This window comes from Zingiber officinale, chromosome 2B (assembly GCF_018446385.1).
Source record: "Zingiber officinale cultivar Zhangliang chromosome 2B, Zo_v1.1, whole genome shotgun sequence".
NCBI lineage: Eukaryota > Viridiplantae > Streptophyta > Magnoliopsida > Zingiberales > Zingiberaceae > Zingiber > Zingiber officinale.
The window spans coordinates 22,480,695-22,507,423 of record NC_055989.1 but is presented as its reverse complement, the minus strand read 5'-3'; the positions used below and the strand labels follow the sequence as shown (position 1 = coordinate 22,507,423).

The following is a 26,729-nucleotide window of genomic DNA, read 5'->3' as shown; positions in this document are numbered from 1 at the left end:
TAGGCGCCCGAATGGTCCAGGCACCCGAAAATTTCTGATGTTCTTTTAAAAGGTATCATAACATTACGTGGGTTATTACTTCATTTCTTTAGTAGAATCAAAAATAATTTTGTTCCTTGAAAAATAACTTCTTGGGTTATATGATTACTTGATGCTGATAGGGAAGAATTTTGATTTGATGGAATTTTAAATTCTAGCTGTTGGAAAAGAATTTGAATTATTTGGTAATTTGTCATCTTTGATTTGCTATGTTTAATTTTTGTTGGTGAAACTATTGAGTGTATTATGTTTTCTGATTTGCTTGTCTTCACTAGGGGTTGTCATTTAAATGAGATTATTCTAGGAGATTATTGTTTTCCAAATTTTGCTTGATTTGTGAAGGCTGTAGGTAAAGTATTACCCGCTCTAAATGGAAAGTTGATTGGTATGGCCTGTTGGTAGTTTTGAGAGCATGAAATAGAAACAAAATAATACGGTAATCACTCACAGTGCTTTCCCGAAGAAATCGTCGAAGAACCGCCGAAGACGTTGCTGCTGCTGTCGCCGAGAAGATCACCTCATGGAATCTCCTCGAACTCTTTCACGAACCAAATCCCGGCCTTTGGACGTTCTCCTCTGCTCGCTGATCACCTCCCAAAACTCTTTGGTCACCTCCGCTTCACTCACACACCTCTTTCCCTCTTTGGATATGTGCTTGGACGCTGCTTTTATAGGAAGCCTAAGGAAGACGAAGGGGAAAGGACGCCCCTTCGTCTCCTTAGCGTTTGCAGCAAAGGGAGTAACGAAGGGGAACCCTTCGTCTCCAGTAACGCCTCACATCTCCCACTCGTCCAAGTCAATCCATATGATCGCATAGACCATGTTAGTCACATAGACTACAAGGTGATCATGTCACGAAGACCAGAGTGAGATTAGTCACAAAGACTAAATAAGTCACGTAGACTTTATGAGGATCAAGTCACAAAGACCAGAGTAAAATTTAGTCACAAAGACCAAATAAGTCATTAAGACTTTATGAGGATCAAGTCACAAAGACCAGAGCAAAATTTAATCACAAAGACCAAATAAGTCACGAAGACTTTATGAGGATCAAGTCACGAAGACCAGAGTAAAATTTAGTCACAAAGACCAAATAAGAACATCCATTCCATACATTAGGGAAAATGGTTCATGTGACAGTAAGCACAGTGAGCATTCAATTGCTAAGAAGATTGTCACACCTTACTTAGCTGCTTCATAGAATGAATCAGAGACATAAATGTCCATAGAACGAATCAAAGACATAAATGTCTTGTCTTTACCCCAGATTAAATTATTTACATCATTATGAACATCTCTAATCCCTCATATTGGCCATATGTCAAGAGCATGTTCAACATCTCCAATCAAACAAATTATTCACAATTACATTTTATGTACTGAACTAAAAATGTAACCAGTACCAGTGAATAAATGTCATAGATGTAAATCAATCTTAATCTTCCTTTTTAGATAGAATCTATTCATTCTAATCACTCGCTTTCCTAGTTATGCTCCATAGACCGAATCATCCATAGCCAATAGGAAACATGCTAAAGTAGTAGACACTGATCAGAATTTCAAGTAGACAGCTAAATAGTCACTTAGGGTAAAATCGAGATTAACTTATAATCTCAAGGGTCTCACATAATAGAGAAGCAGGGATCCATTCTTCTACTACTCTTCTTGTCGCCATAGCACATGTGGTATGAATCACATGCTACGATGTTATTCTCTTTACCAAAAAGAGTGCATATTTTTCTCAAAATTTAACATCGTACAGATTTCGATATAGACATTCCCAATGTCTAATCCTGAATTCAACATATGAATTCTAATATGGCCTCAAGCAGATTCAGTAAATGGTGGGTGCATTTACTCCAATCATTACACAAATGATCTCATCTTGACACAAATATCAAGGCGACCTTAACTTATGGGTATGCCTCTATTCATAGCTACATAAGTTATCCCATAAGCAACGGTCTTACCTCTATTTGTACTTAACAAATAGAGATGATTGTCCATGTGAGTGGACCAATCCCAATATGCCAATATGCTTATCGAGACTTTTATTCGAATGTAACAAAGGCATATACACTGAATAGATCATGATATTTTTCATTTATCAAAATGTCTTTACAATTGTTACATTCTTCGAAGTCCCAAAGACTTCATATGCCCATGAAATGACTCTTTAGTCAATGGCTTAGTAAAAGGATCAGTAAGCATATTTCGTGTAGGGATGTACTCAAGAATCACCTTTTTCTTGTCAACAATATCCCTTACAAAATTATATTTAATTTCTATATGCTTGCCTTTGCTGTGATATTTGGGATCCTTGGAAAAAGCTATCGCAGCTTGACTGTCACAGTACATAGTAACATGACTCCCATTATCCTCAACAATCTTCAGATGCTTTAGGAACCTTCTTAGCCAGACAGCCTCTTGCATAGCCGCTGCACAAGCCACATACTCAGCTTCCATTGTCGACAATGCTACACAAGCCTATTTCTTGCTATTCCATGAGATGGCGCCATCATTCAGCAAGAAGACATAGCCAGATGTGGATTTTCTGTCATCAAGGTCCCCTACCCAATTTGCATCTGTGTAACCACTTAGACTCATTTATGATCCTTGAAAATAGAGGCAATAATCAGTTGTTCTTTTAAGATATCTGAATATCCTCTTCACGGCTTTCTAGTGTCTCGATCCTGGGTTTGACTGGAAACGACTAACTAAACCAACAGCATAGCTTATATCGGGACGAGTACACAACATAGTGTACATCAAACTACCAATAGCACTGGCATATGGTTTCTTCTTCATTTCGACTATTTCCTTAGGAGTCTTGGGATGTATACTTTTGCTCAAGACAGTACCTTTTGCTATAGGCGTCTGTTCAACGTAGCAATCTGACATATTAAAGTGTTGCAGCATCTTAGTGATATAAGCTTCTTGAGACAAACCCAAAAGCCTCTTTGATCGGTCTCTAACGATCTTTACTCCTAAGATGTACTCTGCTTCTCCCATATCTATTATGTCAAATTGTGATGAAAGCCAACTTTTGACTTCTATCACACACTTTATGTCACTTCCAGTTATTATCATATCATCAAGATATAATGATAAAATGACAAAGTTTCCTTTTTCTTTTCTTAGGTAAACACAATGATCCTCATTGACATTTCGAAACCATAAGATAATATTACTTCATTAAATCTTATGTTTCATTGTTTTGACGCTTGCTTTAGCCCATATATAGACTTTCGAAGTCTACATACTCTTTTCTCTTGGCCTTCAGCAACATAACCTTCTAGTTGTACCATATAGATTTCTTCATCAAGATTACCATTAAGGAAAGCCGTTTTTACATCCATCTGATGTAATTCTATGTCATATTGTGCTACTATAGCTAGGATGACACGTATTGACACAAACTTCACAACTGGGGAGAATGTCTCTTCAAAGTCAATACCCTCCATTTGGGTATATCCTTTTGCAACCAATCGAGCTTTGTATCGATTAATCGATCCATCTGTTTTCCTCTTTACTTTGAGAATCCACTTATTCCCAATAGCCCTTTGGCCTGGAGGAAGATCGACTAAATCCCAGACTTGATTCTTTCTCATTGATTCTATTTCTTCATCCATTGCAACTTTCCATTCTTTTCTAACTGAGTTGCTCAAAGCTTCCTCAACTGTTCGAGGTTTCTCATCGTCACCTAGGAGAACCATCAATGCCTCATTCTCAATATCAAATCTTCTCCGAGGAATAATCTGACGACTACTTTTTCGAAGGTTAGACTGTTGAGAAACTGACTCATTCAGTGACAAATTACTCCCACTCGATTGACTAGATTCAGGCATCTCCTGATCTATTGATAAAAGAACATTATCCTCCTCCTCTATCTCATATAGAGGAATTGTTTTATCAACTTCACTTCGTGTTGGAAACTCAGTTTCAAGAAAAGTAGCATCTCTTGACCCTATTTCAGAGATGATTCCATCTTGTCACTCACCAATAAAAACATAACCTTTAGAAGTCTCAGAGTACCTTATAAAGATACACTTCTTACCTCTGGGTCCTAATTTTCCATATTCGTGAGTCTTATCATGAACATAGGCAGCTGACCCCCAAGGTCTCAGATTATTTAAATCCGACTTTCTGCCTGCCCAACGTTCATGTGGGGTAGATGGAACTGACTTTGAAGGTACTTTGTTAAGTATATAGGTCGCAACTAATAATACATCTCCCCAATAGGAGATTGGCAAATTAGCCTGGGCCATCATAGACCTAACCATTTCAAGAAGAGTCCTATTTCTTCTTTCAGCAACCCCATTTTCCTGTGGAGTTCCAGGGACAGTTAGCTGTCTAATAATCCCTTTCTCATTACACATTGTCTTGAACTGATTAGACAAATATTCTCCTCCACGGTCAGTGCGCAAGGTTTTAACCTTACGTTCCAATTGATTCTCAATTTCGTTCAAGTAACGAATAAAGCAATCCAATGCTTCAGATTTGTGATAAATCAAATACACATGACCAAAACGTGTGAAGTCATCGATAAATGTAATGAAATAAGAACTCCCATTTCTAGCCTTTATATTCATCGGACCATAAATATCTGAATGAATTAATTACAATGGTGATTCAACCCTAATAGCCTTACCAAATGGTTTCTTAGTCGTCTTTCTAGCAAGACAATGCTCACATATAGACACGTTAGCACGAGTGCCTAAGAGGCCCTCCTTAGCTAATCTATTCATTCGTTCTTGTCCTATATGTCCCAATCTAGTATGCCAAATTTCATCATTAATATCAGCATTACTAGTAAGAGCAATGTTTGAAAAACAACCATCATTATTATTTGGTTCTACATCAAGAACCATAAAACCATTTGTTACATGACCTTATCCAATTAACATAGAGTTAATTCGAAGTTCCACACAATGGTTATAAACATTTACATTGTAACCTAAATCAAGAAGACAAATAACGGAAACCAGATTCCGTCGAATCTCAGGAGCGTACAGGACATCATGTAGAAACAAGGTGCCTCCACCACGTAGGTTGAGCTTGCAAGTGTCAATTCCTTTGACTTTAATTCTTGCATTGTTTCCTACATATATCCATTTGTTAGCAGCTGGTACCCGACGTCACTCCACATATGTAGCTCGATCATGAGCTACGTGGTTCGTTGCTCCTGAATCTACAATCCACAAAGGATACGAATCAGCTAACAACACTGTACTTGCAACATATTGCTCGTGGAAAGAAGACAAATATGGATCTACCTTTTTAGGCTCAGCACCTCCCGAGCAAAATGACCCTTCTTGCCACAGTTGAAGCAAGTCAACTTGCTCCTAGGTTTTTGTCCATTTTTCTTTCCTTTCTTCTTGATTTGGTTTTTCGCAGCAATAGTATTAGCCTCCTTTCCTTTCCCCTTTCTTTTCTTAAACCACTTGTTCTTATTCTTAGAACCAAAACCTTCAGCTACAAAAGCTTGACCTGAAATCCTTGCGGATTCAATCCTCTCTGCCTCAAGTTCCACATGGCGTGAGACATCAGTGAAAGTCTTGATACTCTCACTATGGGTCAGATTCTATTTCATCATTTCCCAAGAATCAGGAAGGGAATGAATAACTGCCTGAACTTGTTGTTCATCGGTCAACACATAACCAGCAGTCTTAAGCTCTCGAATCATGTTACCCATCTCCCTGAGATGTTGGGCCATGGTAACATTCGAGCGCTTTTTACAGCTATCAAACTTGATAGTTAGCTGACAGAGCTTACTCAGACTGACTCCATTATACTTCTCTCTAAGGGCTACCCAGATAGCATAAGCAGATGGTAATGGCTCATACTCAAATACTAGGTCATCCACCATTGAACTAATAAATATACCCTTAGCAATGGAGTCCTTCCTTTTCCATGCCTTATAGGCATCAATGTCACGTCTGTGCTGTGCTGTAGAACCATCAGCTGGTTCCTCCATGAATTGATTTACAGCCTCTAGAACTTCTTGTTCCTCAAGAACGTATTGTATCTTGAGGTGCCAGATTTTGTAGTTATCCCCATATAATTTCTCACCCTTATTGAGTTCAGCTATGATGTTTTTAGTTGTCATGATCTACATAAATAAACAAATTATTTATTATTTCAGTGTAATTCATATATGTGCAATTATTTATTGACTCAGTGTAAATTAGAGTTAGTTTACAAAATCAAGTAACAACATTGTTTCCACTCATCATTTGTATATTCTAATCTAATCAACATTAATCAATCATATTACACATATCCCATCTAATGAATGAATCATTATTAAAATGAACTAATCATTTTTCATATGAACTAATCATATGGATATATGAACAAATCATATTCACATGAAATGAACTAATCATTTCCAAGTTTGTTAACATATAACATAACTTTTCATTATATAATTCTGTTCGTACATAACGACAAAAATTATTACATGACTCAAAAACTAGATGAGCTAACACTGCTCGTACATAACGACAGTAAATAGAACACTAATAAACTAGATAAGACAGCACTGCTCCCACTAGGACAAACACTAGTGTGACAGTCAATATTATCCCTATTAACCTGGACTCATTTGGGATAATTTCATATGGGGCAGCTTCAGGATTCTCCATTAGATCCATTTCTGAATCTTCCTCGAGCATTTCCTAGTCCTCTTCAGACTCTTCAGACTCTTCAAACTCTTCTTCACCCATATGGTGAAGTAGTTCCTCACATAGTACTGATATGTGATTCGTCGTTTATGACGCCCCCATACATAGTCTGCTATTATCCTAGGATACTCTGGCAATGAATGCATCAATGCCCAGATCTTATAACTATTCATGACTGGAAACTCTTCTTGCTTAAGTTTCCAAAATAGTCTATCCAACCGTCTTAACATGTCCGTCGGCCCTATAAGCAGACTTATACTCTATCTCCTGAATCCCCTCTCGGAGCTGGTTTCACCGCACTTCGCGACGAGTCAATGTGGTAATCGTCCGTGCCATCTGAAAAATTGGATTTAAATAAGTCAGTACAAAACCGACTAACCAGTACAAAACTAGTTTAATTCAATTTATACAGGCATATCATCATTATAAATCAAGAAAACAAATCTTCTCGATATTTAGGAGTTTAAGTCGACTAATCCATTAGACCGATCAATAAGGAGTCCGGATGTTAAACTTAGTCTATTGTCCTCATTAGAACTAATCTAATTGGACCTATGTTCTGTTATTGTTTAAGTTCATTTGAGTCAGTCTCAGACTTATTGATCAAACTCAGGTTCGTTTGATTCGTCCAATTGCTCATTGGATTAAGTCTGACCCATTAGAACAAATCTAATTTTTATGATTAAATCTGACACAACAGAACTAATCTGGTCATATTTGATCAACCCAACTTCTGTAATCAAACTTACCTCAATTAATTCAGTAATAAACCGAACTGGTTAAACCAAAATAATTTGAACCAGCTTCAGGTATTATTGAATCAAACTGGTCTGCTTAAATCAACTAATAATTTAAACTAGACCGGGGTTTGATAGGACAAGTTGGTAGGATTCCAATTTTCAGTAAATTGAACCATAAATTAATTAAATATTTATTTATTTTAATTAATTAAATACATATAAGTATGTATTATTAATTAGTAAATAAATATTTAATTAAATATTAGTTTCTGTACATGATCGTGAAGAAGCAAAGAAAAAATATGCATGCACTCTTTAGTTTTTATACACATTATTTTTTTAAATTTTTTACTATGATTCGTCAAATGAGCACTGTTCATTCCTTTTTTTTTTTTTAATCGATTCATGAATCAATTCAACACATGAGTGCGACACTATGTCGTCAATTGAATCAATTCAATTCCTTATTCAATCGATTCAAATATTTGAATCGATTGAACAATCGATTAAAACAAAAAATGCGTACTGTTCATCTTCTTCGCGACAGAAAAAAAAACAGCGAGCCATTCTCACGCCGATTTTCATACTTTCAAAACCATGATTTCGTGCTCTAATACCATTGTTGGTAGTTTTGAGAGCATGAAACAGAAACAAAATAATGCGGTAACCACTCACAGTGCTTTCCCGAAGAAATCGCCAAAGAACCGCAGGAGACGTCGCTGTTGCTGTCGCCGAGAAGATCACCTCACGGAACCTCCTCGAACTCTTTCACGAACCAAATCCCGGCCTCTGGGCGTTATCCTCTGCTCGCTGATCACCTCCCAAAATTCTCTGGTCACCTCCGCTTCACTCGCACACCTCTTTCCCTCTTTGGATATGTGCTTGGACGTTACTTTTATAAGAAGCCTGAGGAAGATGAAGGGGAAAGGACGTCCTTTCATCTCCTTGGCGTTTGCAGCAAAGGGAGTAACGAAGGAAAACCCTTCATCTCCGGTAACACCTCACATGGCCTTCCGCATTCCTACTGTAAATGTTTTTGTTGTCGATCTTACTGTTAGGCTTGAGAAAAATGCTCCCTATGACCAGATAAAGACTGCTATCAAGTAATGTATTATTTCCAGTTGTTGTAATTATTTGTCCAGTCAGTTGGGATTGTGAGATGGATTGTGCATGTAGTTCTCACCGCATGTTAACACTCAAAAGTTCTTTCCATATTTACTTATTATTAACTTTCTGCATTTTTCCCACCAAGTTTAGTTTATCATGCATACTCTCAATCACATTTTATATTAGTCATCAATTTCACATGATCGTACACAGGGAAGAATCTGAGGGGAAACTCAAGGGAATCTTGGGTTATGTAGAAGAGGATTTGGTCTCCACTGACTTCATAGGCCGTAGGCGATAGCAGGTATTTTATTGCATTCTGTAAATGAAGTGTTCGGCTTCTTCTATGCATCTTATATTCTGATATAATCCCAGAAACACAGTTGACAATTGTCTTGATTTGTTCATTTTTAGATCAAGCATTTTTTATGCCAAGGATTGCTCTGAACGAAAATTTTGGCAAACTTGTTTCTAATAGAGATAAAAGAGAAATTACCCAGATTAACCGGATCAAATTATCAAATCAAATCAAATTAAGTATTAGGATTATTCTAATAATTCTGTTATAATTATTAGAATAATTCTCAGAATAATTTTTAGAATTATTCTATTATTTGTTAATTGGTTAATTGACCGAGTACTTGTTTAAACCCTATATATTGTATTGTCCTTAGGGCAAATATCAATGAACAATAGATTTTATTGCTCTCATGTTATTTCTCGCTCTCGCTCTCTCCCTCTTCTTCTTTTAATATGGTATCAGAGCCCTATCTTTTTCCCTCCTCTCAAATAGAGATCTAAAACCAACCATTTTTTTTCTCTCCACAAAAGCATACCACGTATTCGCCTTCTTTCCTTTATTAGCTTTTCTCTGGCACGAACACCTAGAATCTCTATTATCCTTCTTTGTTTTTCTGCTGCCGCCGATTTTGGTTTTCAACAGCAATCCATTAGAGAAGCTGCTGCCGCTTTTATTCTTCAACAACAATCCAGCGTACTGTTCACGCCAAGAACCATGTCGCCGAACGCCGCAGATCCCAGCAAGCCAGCAACAGCCACATCCCAGAGGTGATGTGATTTCGCTCCTCCTCAAGCTGTTGATCTTTGGAGTTTCTGCCAATCTCTGGAGTGTCCATCATCCACCATCCCAGAAGAGAAGCTCCGACTATCTATTTGTTGTTTGTCCTGGTTTTCTGCCACAAGAAGCTCCGGCTGTTCACATTGGTCACAACGCATATTTGTTCTCTTCTTCACCACAGATAAGTTTGCATTACACAACTCATTCCTTTTATAATGTCAGAACTTTCTTCTCCATCTTCCACCACAGAAATAAATTTTGCGACACAATTCTCTTCCTTACCCCTAAATGCCATGTCTTATTTACCCATCAAACTCACCAATGATAATTATATACTTTGGAAGATGCAATTTATTTCGCTACTTCGTGTTCTTCAACTTCACATGCAGTTACAATCGGTGCACCGAGGAGACAAATCCATCAATGAATATATGCAATCAATCAGAACCATTGTCAATAATTTAGCTGTGATTGGCAATCCAATTTCAGATCCAGATTTATTAATACATGTTCTTGCAGGATTGGGGCCTCAATATGATAGTTTTATTCCTAGAATAACTACTCGCATCGATCAAGTATCACTTGATACCCTTCATGGCTTGCTCTCTTCACATGAGATACTTCTACAATTACAATCTCAAAGGGTTTCAGATTCTATTGCTCTTACGACATGCAAGACTGATAGTACTATCCACCAAGGAAATCAAGGAGGTCGAGGACAAGGACGAGGTCAAGGCCGAGGACGAGGACGAGGATGTTGTCAGATTTGTTTCAAGATTGGTCACTTTGCTCATCAATGTTATAAGAGATATGATCCAAATTTTACCGGAGGTTTTGCATCCACATCTCAAGCATCAACCTCAACTTCATCATATCACCCAAGGGCATTTTCTCTTGCAAGCAACCGTTATGTACCTACGACAAATTCTTCAGTCTCAGGATGACATCCAGATTCTGGAGCAACTCATCACGTTACATCAGATTATGACATTCTTACAGAGGCCTCCTCCTATCATGGTCCTGATACTGTACAAGTATGCAACGGTTCAGGTTTGCAAATTGCTCACCTTGGAAACACATTTTTTCATTCATCTGGTCGACTCTTTTCCATGCGCAATACACTTCATGTTCCTTCCATCACTACAAATTTACTTTCAGTCCGTCAATTTGCTCTTGATAATAATGTGTTTTTTGAATTTCACCCTCACTATTATCTTGTGAAGGATCCCACAACCAAAACCACCCTGCTCAGAGGAGAAATTAGAGATGGTCTTTACTATCTTCAACCTACATCCGCTAAAGCTCTAGTTGGAGAATGCACAAATAAAACCTCCTGGCATGCACAACTTGGTCATCCATCTCTACGTCTTGTTCAAGGAATCATCAATCGGTTTGGCCTACCGACATCTTTATCATCCTCATCTCATTCTTGTGAAGCATGTTTGAAAGCAAAAAGTCATAAATTGCCCTTTGTTTCTTCTTCTCATATGTCTAGTTTTCCTTTAGAACTTATTCACTCTGATGTTTAGGGCCCTGCTCCTATTTTGCCAAATCAAGGTTTCTTTTATTATGTGATTTTTATTGATGACTTTAGCAAGTTTACTTGGATATTTTTCATGAAACGAAAATCTGATCTTTTTGATATCATTTGTCAATTCCAAAGACACGTAGAACGTTTCTTTGACCGAAAAATACTTTCTCTACACTTTGATTGGGGTGGAGAATATCAAGCACTTCATCGTTATCTGGGCTCTTTGGGCATTCTTCATCGAGTCTCATGTCCTCACACTCCCGAACAAAATGGCTCTGCAGAAAGGAAACATCGCCATATAATCGAAACTGCCTTAGCTCTTCTCAATCATGCATCAGTTCCACTCAAATTTTGGGATGATGTGGTTCAAACTGCTGTTTATCTTATTAATCGTCTACCTACTCCATTGCTTCACCATAAATGCCCTATGGAAAAACTCCATAATCAGTCTCCTGACTATACCTTCTTACGTATCTTCGGTTGTGCATGTTATCCATGGCTACGACCTTACTCCAAACATAAACTTGATCCTCGTTCTCAACAGTGTGTTTTCCTTGGTTATAATAATTTGCACCATGGGTACCGTTGTCTACATATACTGACAGGGCGCATATATATATCTCGGCATGTTATTTTTGATGAATCTCTGTTTCCTTTTGTAGCCACAACAACAACTTCATCCTCAAGCAGTGGTACCTTCTTACCACCACCTAATATCCCATTTGAATTACCACAAGTTGCTCATCCAATTAAACACACTGGAAATGTGAGAAGAGATGACATCCTGGGTTCTTCTCCAGAATTCTCTACAAATTCTCCTAGATCACCAGAATTGACCCGAGCGGCTACTCCATTGAGGCCAGGGCATACTGATGAGAGGAATAATGCTGTGGAACCTATTCCGTGTCAAATCTCGGAAGCCTCGCCAGTTATGGATAATATACTCTCTAGCTCTGGATCGTCAAGTAATACAAGTCCATCATCGGAATCACAATGTCAAACTACTTCCTCTTCCTCGTCAACAAGTGATTCGTATGATGGTCGTCCTCGTCGCATGCTTCCCTTAAGTGACATATATGCATGATGCCCTCAAATAACAACTCGACATCCTCTTCCTCGAGCTTTATTGGTTTCTTCAAAGTCTATTAAACTGACTTGTTTTACACAGGCAAACAAGGATCCAAATTGGCGTAATGCAATGACTATAGAATTTGATGCACTTCTTCGCAATGGAACATGGAACCTAGTTCCGCGTACTCCCTCCATGAATGTGGTGGGCTCTAAATGGGTATTTCGTCTTAAGCATCGAGCTGATGGTTCTCTTGAACGACACAAAGCTCGACTCGTAGCCAAATGATTTAGTCAACAACCAGGTATTGACTTCAATGACACTTTTAGCCCAGTCATCAAAATTACATCTGTCAGACTATTGTTATCAATAACTGTTAGTTCTAATTGGCCCGTACGACAATTAGACATTTCAAATGCGTTTCTCCATGGTCATCTTGAGGAAACTGTCTTTATGGAGCAACCACCTGGGTTTATTTATCCACAATTGCCATCTCCTGTTTGTCAACTTAAGAAATCATTATACGGTCTTCGACAAGCTCCTCGTGCATGGTTTCATCGATTATCTAATTGGTTACAAACTCAAGGATTTACTGGATCGAAGACTGACTCGTCTTTATTTTACAAAAATAATGATGGATTTATGATATTTTTTCTTATTTATGTAGATGACATTCTGATAACCGGTAATAATCACAAGGGTATCACAACTTTATTAAGTCTACTCAATCAAGAATTTCCTACTCGAGATTTGGGCTTTGCTCGTTTTTTTCTTGGCATTGAGCTTACTCCACATGAGGATGACTATCTTCTCTCTCAGAGCAAATACATTACTGGACTTCTTCAAAGAGCTAAAATGGATGGGGCACGTCCGGTCTCTACACCAATTGCTGTAAACAACTCTCTATCTTCATCTTCTCCTCCTCTGTCTGATCCACAGATTTATCGAAGCATTGTTGGAGCCTTACAATATGTTACTATCATACGCCCTGATATTACTTTTGCAGTAAATCGTGCTTGTCAATTCATGCATGCTCCAACTGAACAAAATTGAGATAATATAAAAAGAATACTGCGTTATCTCAAAGGTACTATTCTACATGGTCTTCTTCTACATCGCCAATCGTCTCGAGATTTACATGCTTATAGTGATGCGGATTGGGCTAGTTCTCCTGAAGATAGACGCTCTACTAGTGGATATGTGATATTTCTTGGACGAAATATTATCTCATGGAATTCGAAAAAGCAACCTATGGTATCTCGTTCAAGCACTGAGGCAGAATATAAAGCTATAACAAATACAACGTCTGAGATTATTTGGCTTCAATCACTTCTCTCTGAACTTCATCTTGCATCAAATATTCCACCAAAACTTTGGTGTGATAATATTGGAGCAACATATCTCTCAGCAAATCCGGTCTTCCATGCTCGTACAAAACATGTAGAAATTGACTTTCATTTTGTTCATGAACGTGTGGCAACTCAACAGTTATCTGTCTCTTATATCTCTGCTGAAGATCAAATTGCTGATATATTTACTAAGTCATTATCCAGACACCGTTTCAACAAGTTAGCAAGCAAACTCAACGTTAAAGATCTCCCGTTAAGTTTGTCGAGGGTAATAGAGATAAAAGAGAAATTACCTAGATTAACCGGATCAAATTACCAAATCAAATCAAATTAAGTATTAGGATTATTCTAATAATTCTGTTATAATTATTATAATAATTCTCAGAATAATTTTTAGAATTATTCTATTATTTGTTAATTGGTTAATTGACCGAGTACTTATTTAAACCCTATATATTATATTGTCCTTAGGACAAATATTAATGAATAATATATTTTATTACTCTCATGTTATTTCTCCTCTCGCTCTCTCCCTCTTCTTCTTTTAACAGTTTCTTGGTATGACAATGAATTGGGATACAGGTAAAATCCATCCTTCACTCAGCCGCACAAAGTTTGTACCTATTGGAGTTTCAGATTGTATGCTGATTATACTATTCTTTCAGTATTTATGTAAATTTATTTTTATTGAAGCTCTCGCGTCATCGACCTGATCCGTCATATGGCTAAAACTAAGTGAGAGAGAGATAGAGTTCCTCCATCTAATCGTAGTAATGGTAGTCGTGAATAATAAATGTTCCAGAACATGGCTGTTAACATTTAGGTACTTTGGTGTGTAAACCAAATGCCCTTACTTGAGGCATGACTCGGTTGGATATGAAGCTGAAAGAGTTGAGTTTTTGTGCAAATCTTTGCCAAAATTCATGTTATTTGGTTGCAACGTTCATTACTGCATCTTTTTGAAGTCTATTTTATTTCTACGCCAGTGGAATTGCTAATATGACTTAGTTGTCTATTCGTGGATCTGGAATCACTAATACTACTTAGTTGTCTATTTGTGGATCAACAGTGGCGGGGATTGATGATAATGGATCAGATTTGGGTTGAAATTTATATTCTTCATATCAATATCTATTGGATATTCAATTATATATCCATACATATTAAAGAATTTGATATTTTCTATACTAATTTTTTTTTTTCCATCCAAGTATCCAACTATTATTATTTAATAAAAATATATTAAAATTAACACTATATTAAAAATTGATAGTACTAAATAAATGAAACATTTTATATTTATTTTTAGACAAGATGAAAACAATTTATATTTATTTTTTGACGGACCAGTTAAAAAAAATATAATACAAAATAAATTAAACATCTTAATAATCTATTTTTAACATAAAAAATTAGTTAATAAGTTTTAAATTTTTTTCTTATATATATTATTTAATTAAATATTCAAAGTCAGATATAAGATACCGATAGTTCTTTCATATTTTCCTGATATCAAATTTTATATCAAATTCGGAAAAAAAAATTCATCATATTCGCCTATGCAACCTTTAGCTTCATTGAGGGAACTTAATCATTGCTTTAATATAATATAAATAGTTTCGGGGAAAAAAATGTAAATAGGATTTTGTTTTTTATAATAAATAAAAAATTAATATTTTTTTTAACGATTTCAATAAAAAAATATTTCTTTAATTTTGTTACCCTATTTATAAAAAGTAATTGTCTTCGCTTATTCAAAGCGTTTGTCGCTTTCATAACAACTTTCTATTTGATGAAGTGCATGCAGTAACATTTGTCACCCAGCAAAACGCATGCAGTTTGTACAATTTTAAAGTACATAATTTATTTTATACATTTTTTTATTTACTTAAACGGTACAGTATGTGTATAACATACCACGCTTCTGCTCCCGTGTGTATCTCGTGAGCTATCCACGTCGGTCGACTTCGATGGCTGCAACCAATTACATACAAACACGTAGACGGTTCACTTTTAGTTACAGTGTGTCCGTTAGAATGGTCCAGAACCTTCTTTTCGGTAGTGGACTCCTTTTAATGGGCGGACGCATAGCTCCCTCGCTGACGCTTCCGTCTCGTGCCCTTTCACAAGCCCTTTTCGTTTCGCCGCCATGGGTACGCCTTCGATCCCCTTTGCTCTTCATCTCTTTTATGTTTCTGTGATCTCGATTTTGATTCCTGGTTTCCTCTTTTGTTTTCGTTTGGTGGTTTTTGTTGCAGCTAAGATCAAGATCGGCATCAACGGTAGGCCTCCTCCTCAGTGTCTGTATGATTTCCTGTGAGTCAAGACCTCGATCGCGGTTCCGCAGGCCTTTACTTTTGTTTTGGTACTACTTTTTAGGTTTCGGAAGAATTGGGAGGTTGGTCGCTAGAGTCGCGCTTCAGAGCGATGATGTGGAGCTCGTCGCCGTCAATGATCCGTTCATCACAACCGACTACATGGTACTCTGCTTGTAGTGTGCGTATTAGCTTAGTTCTTTGGTTTCGGTTTTGGTGGCTTGATTTGATATTTTTTTAAGCATCCGTGCAGAGTGGGTTCGTGCCCTATTGTTGCTACTTTATGATTAACTATATGATTAGTTTTCCCTTGAATCTTGAATCTGACACTATACCGTGGCTAATGAATTGTAGACATACATGTTTAAATATGATACCGTGCATGGACAATGGAAGCATCATGAGATAAAAGTGAAGGATTCCAAGACCCTTCTTTTTGGAGAGGAAGAAGTTACTGTCTTTGGCATCAGGTCTTTAAACTCATGTAATCTGTGTCATACTGATAGAAGAAGCTGCTTTCCATGTTTCAATTTTGGTGAAAGTTGTTTACAGAGATTGTGGTTTGTGTTTAGAAACCCTGAGGAGATTCCTTGGGCCGAGACTGGAGCTGAGTTCGTTGTGGAGTCGACTGGTGTCTTCACGGACAAGGACAAGGCTGCTGCTCACTTAAAGGTAGGTGAGAATTACTGCATCGCAGGTTGCATTTCTCCACTGGATCTTCTTGCATTGATGAAGAGGAATCTAGTTTTGCAAATCAAGGAATGAGATTAATGTTACGGACTAGTTTTATGTTGTTTGTGTATGATGCTTGTGCATGTGGATTTAACGTAATTAGTGATCAGGTTGGTCACTTTAGTTACAAAAATACATACTTCTTGCAACTAATATACATTCAATTTTAGGAACTTTATTCTAGATTTTTTTACTTCCCACCATTTCACATTTTTGTTCCTATTGATTCTTGAGTCATGGTCGGATTAGAGACCCAAATCTGCTGACCATTACATGTGGATTCACTGGCCTTGAAGTTCCTTAAAACTGTGAATGAAAATATATGAATTGCATTGACTCAAAAAATTTATGACATAAGAAGGTACGTGTCGATAAATCTGATTTTGTGAAGCAGTTTGAAGCACAAGTTCATATGTTGGTGCTAGCATATGAAGGTGCTGTTGATTTTGTCTTTTCAAAGGTGACAAATCTAAATATCGACTTCATATTTGTTAGCTTGCATAGAAATTTTTTTTGCCTGTAATGATATTCTGCATGTTGCTGTCCATAGTAATAATCTTGTTCAATGTCTCATTTTTTTTATAAGACAGCTGGATGATTTTGATAAAATTCAAGCCTATGGTATATTGGAAGGTTGTTTAGACATTATTGCTGTTGATGACATATATAAATGACATTGGAGGACAAGGATAAGAATCCCTATTTTTCTGAATACCAGGGTGGTGCCAAGAAAGTCATCATTTCTGCTCCAAGCAAGGATGCACCTATGTTTGTGGTGGGAGTGAATGAGCATACATACACATCTGACATCAATATTGTCTCCAATGCTAGCTGCACCACCAACTGCCTTGCCCCTCTTGCAAAGGTTGTTAACTTGAGACGGTGCATTTTAGCTTTGTGATGAAATTGGTGACAGGTGATTGATTTCTTTGATATGATAGGTCATTCATGATAGATTTGGAATTGTGGAAGGTTTGATGACGACTGTGCATTCCATCACTGGTAATGTGTCTTTCAAGTTTAAAATCACATCTTTTTTGGATAATCTTTCCCATATGATTTTAAGCTATTTTGTTTCCTTCAGCCACTCAGAAAACTGTTGATGGACCATCTAGCAAGGACTGGAGAGGTGGACGAGCTGCAAGCTTTAACATCATTCCTAGTAGCACTGGTGCTGCAAAGGTATTTTATTGTAGCGTATGCACGTGTTCTGCTTATGCCCCATGAGCATGTTCCATATACATACTTTTAAGCATACCAATATTTACTCTCTGTCTATATATTTATATCCATCTATATATGTATGTCTATTTTGTTTGTGTGTGCCTGAAATAATGCACTTAACAATTAGTCATTTGTTATTCTGCTTATCTCCTTTGCATTCACCATGGCTTTATTCATTTTAATGAATCTGTGCCTTGACCCCTGTGCATTTTGTGTACTTGGTTGTTGGCACATTACTAAAAAGTTGGTTTTTTAGATGTTTCATGACATGCTGTTCACTTAGAATATCCATGAATGTCAAGCAGTATGCCTAAGTTATACATGACTACAGTTTCATATATTTCTGCTAGTATTGGTTTTGTTCCTTCAATATACTTTATTTTCAGGGGCTCTGTTTTTTTCCCTAAGTCTTGATACCTTGTCCTATGTATTGCCAAATACTTCTTGGTGGTTTGCTGCCAGGATAATTTATTCTGAAATTCTGTTTACTACTGAGAGAACTTGTGATTTAAGTCCTCTTCATGTCCCCAACTGCTTGGATATCATCATGTTTGAAGCTAGCGTTGTAGTATTTAGACTTGGTCATTTAACCTTTATTTTTGCAGTAAATTGCAGCGATAGTAAGGTAATTCAAACTCAAAATTTCTGAAGTCACAAATTCAAATTCTTCCTTTCCATTGCTTCATCAGTTCTTCGGCATGTTCCTTTTGAAAAATAAAAACAGTAGGATATTATATGATTGCTTTCATTTGGACTTATTCTATTCCAACTCATATTTTACAAACCAATTATCAAATAGGGAAAGGAATTCTGTTATCCAGATTCGTGTTACTTGGGTTAACAGATAAAAGGGGGAGAGTGAGAGGAAGGGAGTTCATCCTATAATCGTTCTTCCAAGTAAACCTAGCGATAACTCATTCATGGTTCTTTCTTTTATCAAGCAAAACCAAAATTTCTGATGTTCTTTCAAAAGGTATCATAAAATTACATGGGTTATTACATCATTTCTTTAGCAAAATCAAAAGTAATTTTGTTCCTTGAAAAAATAACTTCTTGGTTTATATGATTACTTGATGCAGATAGGAAAGAATTTGATTTGATGGAATTTTAAATTCTAATTGTCGGAAGATAATTTGAATTACTTGGTTATTGTCATATTTGATTTGGTTGGTGAAACTATTGAGATTATTATGTTTTCTGATTTGCTTGCCTTCATTAGGGGCTGTCATGTTAATGAGATAATTCTAGGAGATTATTGTTTTCCAAATTTTGCTTGATTTGTGAAATATAATGTGTTCTTCAATCCTCTATATGCAGGCTGTAGGTAAAGTGCTACCTGCTCTGAATGGAAAGTTGACTGGTATGGCCTTCCGTGTTCCTACTGTAAATGTTTCTGTTGTCGATCTCACTGTTAGGCTTGAGAAAAACGCTTCCTATGACCAGATAAAAACTGCTATCAAGTAAGTTTATTATTTCCAGTTGTAATTATTTGTCCAGTCAGTTGGGATTGTTATATGGATTGTGCATGTAGTTCTCACCACATGTTAACACTCAAAAGTTCTTTCCATATTTACTTTTTATTTACTTTCTGCTTTCCCCCACCAAGTTTAGCTTATCATGCATACTCTCATTCACATTTTCATTGCGGATTTGCTATTAGTCATCAATTTCACATGATCGTACACAGGGAAGAATCTGAGGGGAAACTCAAGGGCATCTTGGGTTATGTAGAAGAGGATTTGGTCTCCACTGACTTCATAGGCGATAGCAGGTACTTTATTGCATTCTGAAAATGAAGTGTTCGGCTTCTCCTATGCCCCTATATTCTGATATAATCCCAGAAACATACTTGAAAATCGTCTTGATTTGTTCAATTTTAGATCAAGCATTTTTGATGCCAAGGCTGGGATTGCTCTGAACGAAAATTTTGTCAAAATGGTTTCTTGGTATGACAATGAATGGGGATACAGGTAAAATCCATCCTCCACTCAGCTGTACAAAGTTTGTACCTATTGAAGTTTCAGATTGTAATGTAAATGTATTTTTATTGCAGCTCACGTGTCATCGACCTGATCCGTCATATGGCTAAAACTAAGTGAGAGAGAGTTCCTCCATCTAGTAGTAGTAATGGTAGTCGTGAATAATAAATGTTCCAGAACATGGCTGTTAACATTTAGGTACTTTGGTGTGTAAACCAAATACCCTCACTTAGAGGCATGACTCGGTTGGATATGAAGCTGAAAGAGTTTAAGTTTTTGTGCAAATCTTTGTCAAAATTCCTGTTATTTGGTTGCAACGTTCATTACTGCCGTCTTTTTGAAGTATTTTATTTATATGCCAGTTGAACTAATAATATGATGCAGTTGTCTATTCGGAGATCTCTAGTGGTGGGAATTGTTAATATTTCCTGACATCTAAATAATTTCTTTGTTCTTTAATCTGTTGTTTCTTATGTTAGGTTGATGTTTCTCTGAGGATTAAAGTTTTTACCAACGTATTTCCTCAGTTTTCTGCGAGCCATCGTCGCTGGACAACTCTCATTCTCCACATTGATCTTGAGGTAGGGATAAGCGTCTATGATTGATATCTGAGTGGGCTTGAATTCGCTTCCACTGCCTTGGTGAGCCCCATCCTTGACATTGTTTTTCACTGCTATTGGTGCTTGGGTCTGGGTTATCGGGCAAAACACTCGTCGTTTGTCCCTTGCCAACTTTGAGGGACTTGGTCATTGCTTTAATATCTACCTACGTCCGCATGGTTGTTGCTTCAATATCTTCCTACATCCATACCCCTCTTCCTCACAACTCTCTCTTCTTGCAGTGCATATGCGATAACACAAATATGAGTTCTTTTTCGAATTCTATTCCTTCGCTTCGCCCATTTTGAGTTCTGTTCCAGCAGGCAAGTTTTGGGTTTTCCTGCAAATTAAGTAGCAATAAATGGTTTCTTTTCCACATGTGTCTTTTGAATTTCCAGCTGCTTTCACTCCGCTAAGAGATATGGGGTGATATGGTGCATAACAGTGAGGTTCGATAAAATCATGTAGTTAGAAGTTAAGGGGATATAATAGTCAAAAATTAAAAAAACGTGACAGTAAAAAGTCAAGGGGGTGTCACGGTCAATAGTTAGGAGGATGTGATAGTTAGTAGTTAAGGAGAGAAGAAGTGAGATTGTTTAACGTCATCAGTCGCATGATTTTCGATTGGGTGTTTATAGATCAAGTTCTCAGATTTGAGACATGATGTGCAATCGGGGTAATGCCTGACTTGCTCCGAGTGGTCAGGTTTTTTCAGCTCGGTCATATCTAAGCCTGGTGCTCTCAATAGGTCGGTCAACTCTTAAGCAATCCAAAAGAGAAGATGAGGCTCTTGTCACAGCTCGTCCTTTTTATCAAGACGGGTTATGTGTTATACCTGACAGATCATCTCGAGCTGCCCATAGTCATACCCGGACGAGATAAAAGGTGCTATGCGACAACAAGGGCAGAGAATTGTAATCGCATGTCAAAGAATAATTGTTGTATGTTAGGAAATATTCCAATGGTATGTGGTCATCTGCGAATGGAACCTTCTTCTAGTCCATGGGAGGGTGTCACGCGTCCTCCATCACCAGACATGTCCTGATACCTGACATTCCCTGATATCGGTCCGACTCCAGAGGTACGCACAGTCATATAAAAAGGGAGGTTCTCTTCCTTGAGCATGTGTGCTCTCTCGCACATTTGCACTTGTCTTCTACAGTTTTTTTTTCCTTCGTACACTGTTCTTCCGAGGAAAAATTACCTGACTTGAGCGTTGGAGGGTCTGCGTCGGGGACTTTTTCCCTGGCGTCTAGTCTCTAACGTTCCGTGCACTTGTCTGAGTGTGGGCAGAGTTTCAAGTATCGAAGTAATGCCGGCTCAGTGACGACCGTTCGTCAGCGTCACGTGAGGGATCGTTCTCTTGAGCATGTACGATAAGGGTATCCTAATTGTCTCTTCATCAATACCAATAACATCTCATTCGATCTTCGTCTGACTCATATTCTGAACAAAATCATGGGGGATACTGGTTATTGACGCAATCTAGTCTTACGTTGAATCTTTGATAAAGTGTGAATTCTCAATCTGAGATGAAGATGCCTATTTTATCTGCTGATGTGGAGGAATTGGTATCAATCGTCTCAAATCAGAGAAGGCACCGAGGGAGACCCTGGAACGAAGGGCAAGATAAGACTAGCCCCTGTAGTATTAGATAGAGGTATTACTAGGTACCACCTATCATAGTATTCTTCTTGCCCATCTTCTTAAGGCTAAGCTGATTCGATTGACTACGTTCGCTCTTGTTGATGCATTATAAAGAGGACATGTGTTACACATATTTGCAGATAATGATCTTTTTCCGGACTTTAGAGTTAACGAATGAGCATTCATTTCAGATCTTGGATTGTCGATGCTATAAAGTGTATTTCTAAGCAGGGTAATATCAATAGAAGTTCCACAGCGAACTTTCTTGGGCAGTCTAATCAACTGCAATTCAAGAACCTCGTCTTCGGATCTAGAGGATTCATCTATTCATTATATACTAGATAAAAATATATGAAAGACATGAACGACTACACTATAGTCGAGTATCTTCATGGGCAATTCACTCTACTATTCTCATTCGACCCTTATGAATATTCCATATTTTGCACCAAGAGTGAATGACTCAAAGTCATTAATATATTAAGTTGGAGGGAATGAAAGTGAGAGTTCATGGCGCAATGCCATGAACAACTTGCGAGCTCCACTAGAAATAGATGATGGGCTTAGGGCACCAATAAATTTTTTTTTGGAGGGGGGGATTTATACTATAAACCCTTCCATTATAAACCCAACTCTCACTATGTGGGTAGGATTTATAATTTTTTCTATAAATCAATCTCAAAATGTTAGGATTGTTTTATATATATATTTAAAAAAAAACATTGTAAAGAAGATTTATGCTCTCCCTCTTGATCGTCGCATGAGGATAGGAGGCAGCAAGGGTCCGCAGCCCTATTTAATATTTTTTTTTATTTTTTGTTTATTTATATTTTTAAAATTATTTATTTATTTTTATCAAATTATTATTATTATATAAGTAAATGTATAAAATTTAAAATATTAATATAATTATAGCTATTAAATTTAAACATTGATTAATATTATATATAGTACATGAAATTATAAATAAAGATAAGTAAAAAATGTAAATAAAAATAAATAAATTGATAGGGCAGTAAAAAAAAATTATTGGAGACGTTTAAGAGATGTTTTAAAAAGAGTGAGATTTTTAACTACTTATATAACGATGATGTGGCGAAATATAAATCTTTATAAAAAATTTACTGATTAAAAAGGATCCCACAACTATTGGAATTGGGAATCCTACCTACTCTAATGGTCACCTCTCCTCTTTGATTCTAGCCCTTCGCTTCAAAGAAGCTCACCTGAAAGGTTAGCATTTCCTCCCTTTAAAGTCCCTCGCGAACATAGCTTAGTTAAGCATTTCCTAGCTAACCCGACACTCGACTTAGTTAGGCAAATACCTTAGTTTAGTTAGGCTCGGCTTCCTCTATCTGAGGTTGTCGACTGGTCTCCTTTCCCAGAGATCAGAAGCCAGTCCCCTTCCCACTTTTCTGTCTACGAATTTCTTCTTAATTTGAAGTATACGAGAAGCCCTCGCACTTGCTACGCACCGAACGAAACGAATGATTGTTAAACCTCAGAGTCGTAAGGAGCAAAGCTTTAATGATGGTCCGAGCTTCCGAACTTCCCTGACAAGAGAGACAAGAGAACTCTTCTTTATTTATATAGATATAGCTGAATTCAATCTGAGCAAAGAAGGAAGCCCAACCTCTCCTCTTTTCTCTCTCAAAGCCTGGGATGAGACTGATTATTGAACCGCATGAGTTGACTGTAGTAAAATTGATTACACTAATGCAGTAATAATTGCACCAATAAATGACGAGCATGTAATAAACAGTAATAGAGTAAGGTTAGGAATTTGTGTATCTTCGGTCGAAGCGTCGGGCGTGCCGACTGTCTTTAGAGAATTGATTATCGCCCACGGTGCAGAGGCTCTCTGGCAAAATCCTCCCAAGATCCGACAACCGCTTGCGCCGTTCGTAGGTGCACTCCAAGACGAACGCCGCACTCGGACTCAACCTCAGATCGCAGAACCAAGCCTCAAAACTTGGAAAGAAGAAGAAGAAGAAGAAGAAAGCAGAGAGCAGAGGAATGCTTTGCTTTTTTTTTTTTTGGAGTGAATTGAGAAGGAGCAGAGGAAGTGTATTTATACACTTCGAAGCAGTGTAAGCACTAAAGCGTACGTCGCTTTGCTTTCTCACGCGCGGGTGCGTCGCTTTCTCGCGGACAGAATCGCGATGCTTCGCTTCCTCACGCGGACAGAACCGCGCTGCTTTGCTTTCCTCACGCGGACAGAACCAAACTGGACCAAAGGCAAAAACGAACCGGATGAACTAAACCGGACTAGCAAAAACGAACCGGGTCGCCGTCGCGCCCGGTTTATGGATTTCCGGCTCGAACCCCCTGAAACCACCTGATTTGGGCTTGGCCCGCGCATGCGTGTAGGTCCTCCTTAACTTGACTAAGCTAGCATGGAAGACTTCCATATATAGAGCCTTCTAAGCTTCTTAGCTTAGCAATGTGGGACTAAAAACAATGGGAATATTTTGAATTAAAACTCAATAATCCCCCACTAATTCAAATTATTTTGATCGAAAAATAAATATATGTTCTGAGGCTTGGTTGCAATGAGCTTTCAGTGAAAATACCTTCCGGTTTGAATTTTCACCTAAGTATACCAATCTTATTCACATAGGTTTGAAGAGAACTGAGTCTTGATCTTAAACCTTTTATATGTGAAGATCAATTGGTAACAACTCATCACTGGCGACGGTTGAATCCTTCTGGATTGGTGCATTACGGCCATGCCACCGAATCTTGTTTCATAAGTGCTAAGGAGAGTTGCATAGACCCCCCACACTGCGACCCCACAGTTACACTTACATAGGTGAGTTCTCCAAGGATGTACTGCAAGCATCCTGTCATTAAGACCTTGAACTCATTAAGAGCTCCTAAGCTCATCCTTACTAGCAGTCAAGCATCTATCCAGGGAAGAGACTATGAGATTATATCTCAATCAATTTGATGCATACGATTCATCCTTATAGCTTGTTTATACCACATTGAACCTACTTCTTGGGATCTCCAATCAGATAGGTTGGGTTGCTGCTATAGATGAATCCAGGACAGGCCTCAGTCCCATTTCCTTACTGGATCTCTTGATTTTCTCAGAATCAAGCCCTTTAGTGAGTGAATCAGCAATATTGTCCTTTGAACTTACAGAGTCCAATGACACCACTCCAAGAGACACTAACTCACGAATAGACTTTAATCGTATTCGTACATGTCTCTTCTGTTTCTGGTTATACTTGGAGCTTCTAATCTGAGCTATTGTTGTTTGATTATTACAGTGTACTGAAATAGAAGGTATTGGCTTCATCATCAAGGGAATTTCAGAAAGAAGACCCTTCAGCCAATCAGCTTCAGTTACTGTGGTATCCAAAGTACACAATTCTGCCTCAGATGTAGAACGGGTTATAATCGTCTGTTTAACAGACCTCCAAGCAATTGCACCGCCTCCAAGTATAAAGACATAACCAGTAACGCCTTTACACTCAGCAGTGTCCGCTATCCAACTAGCATCACTATTTCCCTCCAGGACTGCAGGGAATCTCCCATACCACGAGCCCAAGGATATAGTGTCTTTTAGATATCTGAGTACTCTGTCTAATGCATCCCAATGCGTTCTGTCCGGACAGCTGGTAAACCTGCTCAATTTCGATATAGCAAAAGAAATATCAGGTCTAGAATAATTTGCTAAATACATTAGACTACCTATTATTTGTGAGTATCTTAATTGAGATACTGTCACACCACTCTTATTCTTGTGGAGAGTTTTTGAAGGATCATACGGCGTGACTACAGATTTAACTTGGCTATAGTCATATTTCTCTAATACTCTCTCAATGTAGAGTGACTGAGAAATTGTTATTCCATTAGTTGATCGAGTCAACTTCAGCCCTAAAATCATGTCAGCACAACCCATATCCTTCATATCAAACTTACCACTTAAGAGGGTCTTAGTCTCATTAATAATAGAAAGGTTAGATCCAAACAGTAGAATATCATCTACATATAAACATAAGATAATACAATTATCACCTTTCATTTTAGCATACACACATTTATCAGAGTCATTTATTTCAAAGCCAAACGATAGCATAGCTCTATCAAATTTTTCATGCCACTGCTTTGGGGCTTGCTTCAAACCATAAAGAGATTTAACTAACCTACAGACTTTATTCTCATTTCCAGAAACTACATGTCCCTCAGGTTGATCCATATATATCTCTTCTTCAAGATCTCCATTAAGGAATGTCGTTTTGACATCCATTTGATGAACCTCAAGATGATATATGGATGTCAATGCTATCAACACTCGGATTGTAGTAATTCTAGTAACAGGAGAATAAGTGTCAAAATAGTCAATCCCTTCTTTCTGTTTAAATCCCTTAGCAACTAGGCGGACTTTGAATTTCTCTACTGACCCATAAGGTTTTAGTTTTCTTTTAAACACCCATTTACATCCTATAGTGTTACACCCAGGAGGTAAATCTACCAACTCCCAAGTAGCATTAGAGATAATAGAGTCCATTTCACTTTTAATGGCCTCTTTCCAGTGCTTAGCTTCAGGAGAAGCCATAGCATCTCTATATGTCACAGGGTCACCTTCTATATTATAGGTGATAAAGTCCTGGCCTAAATCCGTA

General features: G+C 37.6%; 1 protein-coding gene across 1 annotated transcript; it reads left to right on the top strand.

Moving 5' to 3' along the window:
- The first annotated feature begins 15,678 nt into the window (after positions 1-15,678).
- LOC122045487 (glyceraldehyde-3-phosphate dehydrogenase 2, cytosolic-like) lies at positions 15,679-20,134 on the top strand. Its single transcript, XM_042605722.1, has 12 exons — positions 15,679-15,752; positions 15,858-15,881; positions 15,979-16,079; positions 16,269-16,384; positions 16,487-16,586; positions 17,365-17,511; positions 17,588-17,648; positions 17,731-17,828; positions 19,188-19,330; positions 19,558-19,641; positions 19,751-19,840; positions 19,924-20,134. Exons 1-12 carry the CDS (start codon positions 15,749-15,751, stop codon positions 19,967-19,969), a joined length of 1,014 nt encoding a protein of 337 aa, XP_042461656.1. The 5' UTR covers positions 15,679-15,748; the 3' UTR covers positions 19,970-20,134.
- The last annotated feature ends 6,595 nt before the right edge of the window (positions 20,135-26,729 follow it).